At 39.3% G+C, this 12,390-nt stretch overlaps 1 protein-coding gene across 3 annotated transcripts in view; it reads right to left on the bottom strand.

The window, feature by feature from the left end:
* Positions 1–11,022, bottom strand: part of vdrb (vitamin D receptor b) — a 29,939-nt gene extending 18,917 nt beyond the window's left edge. The window contains exons 1-3 of one of the 3 annotated variants that reach the window (XM_053227252.1): positions 10,478–11,022; positions 10,051–10,189; positions 5,709–5,789 (exon numbers count right to left, since the gene is read on the bottom strand). In XM_053227252.1, the coding sequence (XP_053083227.1) occupies positions 5,709–5,789; positions 10,051–10,066 (97 nt within the window). In that variant the 5' untranslated portion in view covers positions 10,067–10,189; positions 10,478–11,022. The remainder of the gene's footprint in view (positions 1–5,708; positions 5,790–10,050; positions 10,190–10,477) is intronic. The other 2 variants (XM_053227254.1, XM_053227257.1) reach the window with 2 other exon arrangements.
* Between the last annotated feature and the right edge of the window lie 1,368 nt (positions 11,023–12,390).

The raw sequence follows: 12,390 nt of genomic DNA, 5'->3' as shown, positions 1-12,390 counted from the left end.
CCAGGAAGCTAATGTTAGCGTAGCCCAAGTAGCTAGAATTTCACCTAAATTGTTACGTTTGGCGTCGAGTGTCACAAAAACATCGCTGTAGAAAACTCACTAATTTAAACAGAACATAAAACCGTTTTTTATTTGTTTAACTGCTCTGAAAGCGTAATTATTTCTCCCGGAAAAATTCACCACATTCACATAAAATCTGTATTATATCTGCATTATAAAAGAAAAAAAAAAAAAAAAATCTAAACTGTAATCATTCATAAAGTAGAAAAAAAATCGCGATTTTTTTTTTATAACCGTACGCGTGAGTACTACAGTCACGTGATCTCACGTGAGGATGCAGTTCTCAGTGACGTGATTAACGGCTTTAAACCGGATCGAATTTGGAAAACAGGAGTGAAATATAAATATAGTAATGAAACATAACTAGCATTACTAGCTGAAATGGTTTTCTCTAGTGTAAGAGCTAGTTATTATTTCAGGAGCGCAGCAGTGTATCATGTGCATAAAGATACACAGTGAACGTTTAAGTGAAAGTTTACAGGCTGCGTTTGGGGCGTGGCTCCGTGTGACCAGCGTCGATGATCAGTACTTTCGGACATCGTTATCGTTTCATGTTTTTCTCTCGCTAATCTTAACCTCTGATCAGTTCTATTGATTTCTGGATCTCCCTGTTTTTACCGCTGATGTTGAAACACGCTGTGACTTCATCCGACCACTTCGTCTTCTTCACTTTAATGTTTGAACTCTAAACGGTGGATGTCATGTGATCGTGTGACCGCTCGACCTGGTTTTTCACTCCTTGTTGAGGGAATATAGAAAAACACGTTGTGCAATATGGACTGTAGTGTATACGTTAAACACAGAGTGACGCGGTTAATGATTGGCCTGTGTTTGAAAATGAACAAAACACTCATCAGGAACATTTCTGATTGGTCCGAAAGCTCTGAACAGACAATAACAAGGTTTATGGTTTTGTTTGTGAATTTATCTGGTTTGGATTTTCATGCTAGCATCGTTTTTAGAAGCTAAACCAATGCAGAAGTGAATAAACCACACAGATGACTTAATAAGAGCTGCGAGAAACTCTCGTGCAAGATGTAAAAAAAAAAAAACATGAAACATGATTGCTTTTTTTTTTTTTAAAGGATCTTCCATGAGTAGCGTACATGTGCTCTCAGGGTTTGGATAGTTAGCTAGACATTACGTTTCTATTAGACGTTACAAAAGTTTTTCCGTAAAATACTTTTTATCACAAAATAACGTCAGTGTAGTAAAAAATGTCGCTAATGTTTACAGCAGTGCGTTTCTACGAACTACGAACCTTTAGCGTTTAGGGTCCGAAGTCTAGCGATCAGATCAGCGCGCTGTTGAATTCTGGATTCTGATTGGTCAGAAAGTGTTGATTAGTTTTCTAGAACAGCAGCTCTGACAGTAGCGCAGGTTTATGTTAATGCGTTCGCTCTAATACGTTATCGCTTCCATAGCAACAGCTGATTACTTCACAGGGACGTGTTCAGCATGCGCTTCACTTCGTAAACGGATTTTAAGAAATCATTTTCTGTAAGGAGATGTTTATTGTTTATTCATTTATGGAAGGAGTCTCCAGTGTCAGTGCTCTGCAAAGGTCAGAGGTAAAGCTGTAACTTTAAGTTTTCCGACATCTTATTTTTAAAAATTTGTAATTTTTTTGGTAAAGTGACATGGTATAAGAGGAATAAAACAGTATCTCCGCTTCATCACGCTACGGTTTAAATCAGGAGGAAACGATGAACAGGTGACGGAAGTGGATCAGAACCGAGCTCTGAGAGAGTTCTGGGAAACGGCGAGTGTTGGGATCGGTGTGAGAACGTGACATTAACACACTTTCACACTCCAGTCCAAGTCCCGCTGAGGTCATGTGAGATATGAGGGACACGTGGAAACGTTTCAGGACACGTGAGGACAGAGTGACTCACCGCTTCTATCTGAAATCTATAATCACCCTCTTCTGGAAAACAGGACAAAGTTAACGTGAGGCAAAGTGAAGCACTCAGCCTTGAGCCTTCTGCTTTTATACATTCCATATGTACGGTCGAGTGCGAAAGTTTGTGCACCCTGGGGATGAAACCACATGAACATGAAACAAAGGGTTTTCCTTCATCATGACCAACACTATAGAGTATTATTCACAATACTGTATAGTCGGGAAAACACAAGTATCAAAAATCTCCTTTCAAGATTCAAGATTCATTATCGAAATTTAATTTCAAAGACGTTCTTTTTTTTGTACTTTTTGTAATTATTTTTATTATTTATAAATCTAAAATTGATTTGGATAGTGGTTTTCTTCCATTTTAAAAAAAAACATCCAAAGGGGGCACAAACTTTTGCACTCAGCTGTACATATCCAGACACGTGTCTCATTTCAGAATACACCCACGTTTCACTTCTATATTATTATTAAAATATAATTAACTAATATTATTTTTATTATTAAAACGTTAGCATTCATACAAAATATTATTAACAAACTTTCATTAGCATTCATTCAGATTTTTATTAGGAACATTTAATTAGATTAATTCATTCTTTCAAATTTCTATAATTAAAATGTTACATTTCATTTTTATTTTTAAGATTTCATTAACATTCATTCAAAATTTTATTATTCAACTTTCGTTAGCATTAATTCACATTTTTATTATTAACATTTTATTAGATTTCAAAGCTTTCGTTAGCATTTATTCATTTTTTTTAATCAAATTGACATTTGCATTTATTAAAACACTTATTATTAAAATTTCATCAAAGTAGCCGTGAGAGTTTTTGAGAAATTTGAGAACCCTGGTTCTGTGAACGTCTCTACACCTTTATCCTCATTAAAAAGTGCCGGAATCTATGAATATTCATGAATATGCAAATTAGAAAGGTTCAAGTTTCAGTTTCCCAGTCATCTCATATAGCGTAATTAATCTGTAATTAACATGATCTAACTTAGCTAGCTGGTTAGCTAACTGCTAGTAATCTAGCTAACATTAGTCACAAATTACATCCTCACCGATTTACTTCACAGCAGCGTTACCATGACAACCGTAACCGTGTTCACTGCTAACATTAGCTGACTATACGACTAACTTAGCATAAGTTCAGTAGCTAAAAGTTTCTAAACACAATGTTGTTGTCTTCTACTAATTTGCATATCGGACCCGATTGGTTCATATCTATTGCAATTAGTGACATCATACTCTGGGCTCATAGGTAGCCCCGCCCCTAATTAAGTTTTACACAAAATGAAAAGCGGTTTGAGAGTTTAACAGATTTACTGCCACACAAATACACAATACTAGTGCTGAGACTGATACACACACACAACACACACACGATACACACACACAACACACACAACACGACACACACACACACGATACACACGGCACACACAAACACACACACGACACAACACACAAAACACACTACATACACACGACACACACAACACCAAACACACAACACACACACAACACGACACACAAACACAAAAACACACACACAACACACAAAACACACTACATACACACACACAACACACAATACACACACACAATACACACGGCACACACAAACACACGATACACACGGCACACAAAAACACACTACATACACACAACACACACAAGACCAAACACACAACGCAGACACAATACACACGGCACACACAAACACACACACACCTACACAACACACAAGACACACTACACACACAGCACATGACACACAATACACACATCTTCGACACACAACACACACACGACACACACACACACACACACACACACACACACCCCTCCACACTTCCTCAATAACAGTTATACCAGTTCCAGTCTGTGTGTGTGTGTGTGTGTGTGTGTGTGTGCCAGTTGGGTCAGTTCACATCCAGAACACACATTAAATTCTGGTGTCCTTAAACGAACCCCTCAGCAGAGACCTCGCCAGGCTGCACTACAGTCTGTCTCTCTTTTCCTTCAAAACACACACACACACACACACACACACACAAACAGGCCTCCGCTAAGATACACTCAGAAAAGATATTTTCCACCAAACGTCTCGGTTTTTCCTAGAACTTGCGGCTAAATACATCTGCTGGAGAACGTGAATCACGTGTAGACGATTGAACGCTTCACGTCACACACGTCAATCAAAGCTTTAGTGAAACGCTGACCTCGTCCTTCACCACCTACACACACACACACACGCACACACACACACACACACACACACACACACACACACACACGCACACGCACACACACGCACCCCGTATTTACGTAACTCTATCTCTGTGTTATAAAAATAAAAAACATTTCTTACAGAGGAGCTCTGCACAGAAAGGACAAGAAACTGCAACGTGATAAAGATGTTAAATACCACAACTATAATAACAACAATAATAACAATAATAATAACAACAATAATAACAATAATAATAATAATAACAATAATAATAATAAAGAAAATAATGATTAAACATTAAATTTAATTTAATTTAATAAATTAAAGCTCAATTATACAACTGTACAGTTTTACTTTTAATTTAAAATATTTAAAAAAATAAAAATTAGCTTTTTTAACCTGATTTATTTATCAATAAATAACAATAATGCCAAAATTTCTTTCCTTACAGGAAATTTTAAAAATGCTAAGTGTAAAATAAATAAAACCTAACAACAAAATTTCGCTGTTATTGCACAGCTGTGAACTTTTTACGCTGTAAAATGTTACTGAACAATGTTTAATTAAACACAGAACTTAATTAAACAGAGTTTAATTAAGCACAGAGATCCAATAGCCAATCACAGAACAGCACAGAGTCCCATGAGCCAATCACAGAACAGCACAGAGCTCCACCAACCAATCACAGAACATTACAGAGCTCCATGAACCAATCACAGAACAGCACAGAGATCCACCAGCCAATCACAGAACAGCACAGAGCTCCACCAGCCAATCACAGAACAGCACAGAGCTCCACCAACCAATCACAGAACATTACAGAGCTCCATGAGCCAATCACAGAACAGCACAGAGCTCCACCAGCCAATCACAGAACAGCACAGAGCTCCACCAGCCAATCACAGAACAGCACAGAGCTCCACTCCATAACATCTTCAGGACAGAGGAGTTTGCGCTTCTTTGCAGTTTCGCAGTAACACGATGAGAAAAAGAGAGAGAAAAAGAGAGAAAGAGAGAGAAAGAGAGAGAAAGAGCGGCTGCTGAGAGAACAACTGTTTTGCAGACATTAAATGTAACTATAAACGGATAAAAAGTATGAAGTGTCTGTTTTTTTTAAATAAATAAAAAGCCGTAAGCAGCTTGCTGTGGTGTAAGAGGAATAAAACACTCGGGGACGTGCTGTTACAGGAGAATAATCCACTCCGGTGTGTGTCAGTAACTCCGCTTCCTCTCACCACCCCGGGGTGGATTATTTTCCTCCAACAGCACCACACACGCAGTGTTTCTTCCTTACAGACTCTCTGTATTCAGTTAAACGTGTAATACAGGCTACAGCTCGTGTCACGCCGTATCTCACCACCCCGGTGTGGATTATTTTCCTCCAACAGCACGCCCCATCCTGCGTTATTCCTTACATAACCGTCCCGCCCTTTTTACCCCGAGCTAAACGCTGAGGTAGGAGAGTTAACGGTTAAAGAGGTGGATGAGAAACTCACACTGCACGCCAGCGTCACTCCGAGCCTCAGTGTGTGTTAGCGAGGACGTTATTCCCCGCATGTGTTTACTCCCATCTTCTGCTGTAACTCAAGCACACACACACACACACACACACACACACACATGACCAGAGAGCGTGAGTGACTCCTCCTTCCTCTCTTTCCCCTACTTCCGTACAGGGTCCCTCTATACCGTGAACACACACACACACACACACACACACACACACACACACGGCCTCCCCTTAGACGGGCCTCCGTACAGCGCTCCAGTCAAGGCCTCACAGCTTCTTTCTACAGTTACATAAATGGCACACACACACACACACACACACACACACACACACACACACGCCCACACGCATGCATTCCTACTCCTGAAATGAACACAACCACAATAATGACCCAAACATGAAGCCACGTTTCAATTACATCATTAAACGAGCTACATCAGGCTGTAACCATGACGCTGAATCATTTCCAGCTCTCCATATTGTGGTTATTTAATAGATTTATATTTTATTTCAAAACATTTTTTTTTTCCCGTGAGAACGTCTCAGCGCGCCGGGACATCTGTGGAGTATCAAGACATTTTTAACTGCACGTTAAAAAAAAAAACAAAAAAACATGAACTAGAACAGGAACTAACAGGAGTTCATTTTCCATCAGCGTCTGAGAAACGGCTGGACGGGATACAGTTACCATGACGACAGTTCGGAAGTTCGGAAGAAAACGCACCCTCAACTCGGAATTCATATCCTGGACCTCAGGACGATCTCCTCACCCCCGAGTTCAGCAAGTGACCTCAAATCAAAATGGCCGCTCACAGTACCGGCGATTCTTCCCTTTCAGCGAGTTACACTGTGTATACACACGTACTAGCTTTAGATCAATCAACATACGGACACGTTCACGTGTGAAATCTTTAACGCTGAGTCTACAGGAGGCAAATATACATCACTCAGCACAGTTAGCTGGCTAGCTGGTTGCTAACAAAAGACGAACATGGAGACGTTTGTGTTTTTTCTCTGCTTCGGGGCTCGAACGCACAGAGGTAGAAAACGACGTAATTCCTGAGTTGTGACTTTCCGTTTCCGAGTGAAGCTGAATGCAGCATAAAAGCGTCGCAATCATCATCATCATCATCATCGCTACGGTAACAGTATGGGGTTTTAGTCTGACGAGTAATCGGTGCTCATTTACTCAGAAAATCGTCAGGAGATCGTCGCAGCTAGACGAGATTAAACGTCTCCAAGGTGACGCTAGGTGAGAGAAAATAACTCTCACAGCTCTTAGCCAGCGTGTTGTTCCTGACGATCAGCCGATAACGAGGGATTCCTACACGATGAAAACAAACATATACTTTTCCGCTTTTCTTCTCCGCTGCAACCCGACTCCATCCATCCATCCACACTAACTAACTAATGTAGCTCGCTAATGCACGTATGCGTCCGAAAGAAATCAGCCCCAGCCTCCACACTCGCTTCTTCTTCCCATTCTGTGTGTTTTAGTTACGACCTGTTGGTGCTGCTGTTGCGCTCACTTCCATAAAAATCCCTAATAATCTGCTTTAAGACGTTTATTTTAACAAATAATCTGTAAATGAAACTTCTGTGATTATTAACGTCTTTTTTATTCATCGTTTTAGCCATGCTAGCACGTTTAGGCTGTATCAGTCACCAATCTTTCCACTAAAAGTAAAAACTCGGGGGGAACTGCAAGCCGTGCTGGTTTGCTTTTCACGGCTAATGCTGTTTGTTTGTGGTGAAAACATTGCTGCTGGATTTATTTATGTTGATTAAACACTTTAAGCTCGCGGCAGCACAGCCGGACTCGCCGACTGCTTCAGGAACCAACACGTAGATCCAAACAAAGCTGTGAACGATAAGGAAGAAAATAACTGCTTCCCACATCATTTGCCCCGCCCACTTTTCTTCACTAACGCTTGCTCCGCCTCCTGTTGCTATAAATAGTCTCTGAAACTTGAACGACTTTCAGCCACAACGTTGCATCGTCACACTGAGGGATTAAAGAGGAACCCGAACCCAAACATCTGGAACTTCTGGTACTGCAATGAGAACAGGTCCAGGTTTCAGGTGCCAAAACATCTGGCACTTTGTACAAAGACGAAAATTAATCTTGTGCTCATAGAGAATGCGATAGAGAAGCGTACAGAAGTGATTGTATGGTGCACACACACACACACACACACACACAGAGTCAGGCTTCAAGGTTTCAACACAGCAGCAGCCGCTCCAGAGCCTGCGATCAAGACTGAGCTAATGCAACTCAACAGTAGTGTGTGTGTGTGTGTGTGTGTGTGTGTGTGTGTGTGTGTGTGTGTGTAGGGTCTAATTTTACCAGCTGTTTAATCTCCACGAACACAGGTGTCAACTATTAAACACACACTCCGCATATTAATCATTACACATTTAACTACGTGTACACACACATAAAGGTGAGGAATAAAACGGTGTGTGTGTGTGTGTGTGTGTGTGTGTGTGATGAAGCAGAGTTACTATTACCATCCTGAACATGATTATTTTCCTATAACAGCACACCCTGAAGTGTTTTATTCCTCTTGCCAATGATTACAATATCGATTTAGTTAAAAAATGACACCTCATACTTTTTATCCGTTTATAGTTACATTTAAACAGTTAGTACTTGTTCTCACGTACGTTATAGCAGCTGTAAACAATCGTTCCCTCACTAGTCTCTCTTTTTATTCTCTCATCATGTTAAAGAAGCGTAAACTCCTCTGTCCTGAAGACGTTACAGCTTCACCTCTGACTGTTACGAAGCGCTGACACTGGAGACTCCTTCCATAAACGTTACATAAATGACACAAAAACGATTTATTTAACTTATCGTGTGTTATCAGTGGAGCGTCTGCTGTACACGTCCCCATGAATGAGCCGTCGCCATGGAAACGACTGCATTAATATAAACCTGCGCTGCTGTCAGAGCTGCTGTTATAGAAAACTAATCAACACCTTCTGACCAATCAGAGTCCAGGATTAAACAGCGCTGTGGCGTAAAATGTAACTCAGATGTCTTTAACTGATATGATGATTATAGAGATGTTTATCAGCTATTAATGTTAATTAATTTTTTTTTTAATTAAGTATTCATGTTATTATTTCCTTCTTAGTTTACTGCATGTGATAAAATAACGCTCTCACCGACGTCGTTCTCTTTTCATCCTTTTAATCTGAAGATTAATAATAATATAAAAATAAGAATCGAGTTAAATGTAACAGCCGTCTTTAATGATTGCAGTAATGTTTATCAGCTACTTGATTATTTAGTTATTTAACCTGCAATACCTAAAATAGCATAAATATAAAGTGTAAAGAAAGTCGACTACACTTTAACTTTAACACAGTGTACGTTCCTGCGGTGTGTTTGTGCAACTAAAAATACTCTCCCAATCAATCAATCAATCAATCAATCGATCAATCGATAAGATGTTACATATTTGCATAATCTGCTGAATATTTGAATATTCATATTAAAAAGGAAGAAAAGTGTAAATAAATCAGTTCTAATTCAAATGTAATCTTCAGTTTTTTAAGCAAACACTTTGCGTTCTGTTTGTAGAAATAAAAACACTCTCATAACAAATAAATTAATGCAGAGATTTCTGTAGCTAATGAGGCAAAAATCTGCATATTAAAATAGTTTATTCATATAAAAATGCAGTAATTAATATTATTTTTAAAAAGAACAAATGAAATAAAAGTTCATTTCTTATTTAAAGAAACAGTTATTATTTATTTATTACTTTATTTATATTTATTATTACTTATTTATTCTTATTATTTATTTAAAAGTGATCATCTTTAGCACAGCGGGTTTATTTTGTGTTCAGTTCCTGGAAATAAAAACTATCTTTTCTTTTTCTTTCTTTTTCTTTAAAGCGTGATGTGTTAAGTGTCTGTGTTTTTTTTTAATCATAAAATTCATCTGTCCTGAAATGTTTTTTTTTTTAAATTAAAGTTTCATTCTGCAGTAAATTTTGTCTCAATGATTTATAAAGTATTTCCTTTACATTAAAGTATTTAGGATTAAAGGATTAAAGTATTTCCTTTACATTTCTTTAAAAGGGAAGCGCGTGACATTTTCATTCAGTAAGACAGAGCTGTACTTTATTAAACACTGAATATAAAGATGTCAGAAGGGAAGTTCACACACTCTGTGTGTGTGTGTGTGTGTGTGTGTGTGTGTGCATATGTGTGTGTATCCTATATGATGTCGCAGCTGCAAATGGCTGCAGGAAGCTGCAGTGCTAACAGGACAACACACACACACACACACACACACACGCTTGCTTTCTTACCCGAGTTCTTTTGCATTCCTCTTCACATCAGTGTGTGCTCCTCTTCCTCACTGTGTTTTTCCTTCTCTCGTTTCCGTGATGTTTGTTTTTTCTCTTTCTTTCTTTCTTTCCTTCCCGCGTGCACATGCATTAATGTAACCTACACACACACACACACACACACACACACACACGGTACACTGTGTGACAATGTGAAAGTTCCTCGTGTTTAGGATAGTAAAGTTAGGATACTATTCAGCGCGTGCCAGGTTACAAAAAAGCGCAACACGCGCGCGCACTCGAGCACGATCATCATCATCATTATTATTATTATTATTATTGTTATTGTTATTGTTTCTTTATCTTCAGCACATCGCAGCGCTTTTGTTTGCAGTCGCTTTGCTGTTCATGGCTCGTGGCTCCACTTTAATCCAGTTCAGTTTCATACCGTGCAACTTTCTCTTTATCCCTTTTTCTTCCTCTCCTCGCGCTCGCTCCGGTTCCCTGGAACTTTTCTCTCGTTTTTTCTTTCGTAAACGTGTGTGCATGCGTGTGTGTTTATCTCATTCCTATGGCGAGAAGTTGGCTCCAGTGCTAGCACACACACACACACACACACACCGAGGCGTGGAGAAGGAGGAGGAGGAGGAGAATAACGCGGAGACGCAGCAGAAACGATTTGCGCCGATTTCTTTCTTTTCTTGTTGCATCCGCGAGCGATAAAATGAAACAACAGAGCGCGCGCCTGCTTTCCGGAGCGTGTGAAAAACACACACACACATGCAAACTTTGAACCCACGTCAAAAACACACACACACACACACACACACACACACGTCGAACTTGGATCTTAATAGGGAAGAAAAAAAATGGGACTCGGTTGTAATGACGCGCAGTAACCGGCCCACGCGCGCGCGCTGCCACGCCACGCCACGCCACGCTCACGTTCCGACGTTTGGGATGACACACACACACACACACACACACACACACACATCAATACACGTACGCGGACAAGGGGTGTGTCGTGACGTCACGCACCGAAGAGGTAAACAACTCGCTCTGTGCGCGTGAGAAACCGAAAATTAAACTCCGTAAAATTACAAACTAATTTTTTTTTTTTTTAAATGCACGATGTTTTGCATTGCAAAGAAAAAACGCAACGTTTCTGCTCCATGATTCAATGTAATAAATGTTAAAATAATAATAATAATAATAAGCAGGTTTAATAAACATGTGGGAGTCACGGGATGCGAGGCGGAGTTGCCAGATCCGCGGATTTCCCTCACTTCCGAAATGCAGCAGCATTAGTGTCCTATTTATACACACTGTATACTGTTACTGTATATTACATTATTAATTCCATCCAGGATCATTGATCCTGTAATTCACTAGAAATAGAAATCAGCATCATCATCATAATAATAATAATAATAATAATAAACACTGAGTTCTGTATAAGTGACATCAATTCAACATGGCCGCTCTCAGCATCAACAGGAAATAAAATCCTGCTTCATTAGTGATAGTTTGCTGCTAACAAAAAAAACCAAACATTTTCTTTTCTTCCCCCCACGTTGCAGCTCGAAGACGCAATAAACACACGAATTCCTGCTTCCGAATTACGCCGCTGGGGCGGTGCGACGAAGCAGAGTTACTGTTTTATTCCTCTTATACCGCAGCACTTTACCATCAAGTCCATTTTGTTATTTATTAAACAAAGCAAAACAACTAAGACCTGCAACATCTGTGTACCAATACAGACACTTTTCTCTGATAAAATCCTAAAAATTCCTGTAAATCGCACCACAGACTCATCAAACCAACCCAAACTCTTCTAAAAAATAATAAATCCTTCATTTATTGCTCCATTGTTATAGATTAAACACAGGGTTGCCAGATCTGCTTCACAAAAACACCCTCTATACACTAAATATTAGGTTTAACGTTTATCATTCCTATCATCACTACCAAATGTATTAAGTAAGGAATAAAACACTGTGTGTGTGTGTGTGTGTGTGTGTTATAGAAATATACTGAAGCGACAGGGTGGTGTGATGAAGTGGAGTTACTCTGATTGGTCAGAAGGTGTTGATTAATTCTCTATAACAGCAGCTCTGACAGTAGTGCAGGATTATATTAATGCACTTGTTCTAATATGTTATCGTTTCTATAGCAACAGCTCATTCACAGTGACTCGTACAGTGCACGCTCCACTGATGAGAAACGGATTAAAGATAGTTGATAAGGTGAAGATTTCTGTAAGGAGATGTTTATTTAACATTTATGGAAGGAGTCTCCAGTGTCAGCGCTTTGAAGCTGTAACTTTAAGTTTTCTTCAGGACAGAGGAGTTTACGCTT

The sequence above is a fragment of the Pangasianodon hypophthalmus genome, chromosome 2 (genome assembly GCF_027358585.1).
Source record: "Pangasianodon hypophthalmus isolate fPanHyp1 chromosome 2, fPanHyp1.pri, whole genome shotgun sequence".
NCBI classification, from domain to species: domain Eukaryota; kingdom Metazoa; phylum Chordata; class Actinopteri; order Siluriformes; family Pangasiidae; genus Pangasianodon; species Pangasianodon hypophthalmus.
The sequence above is the reverse complement of the archived record's forward strand: the minus strand, read 5'-3'. Positions and strand labels throughout refer to the sequence as shown.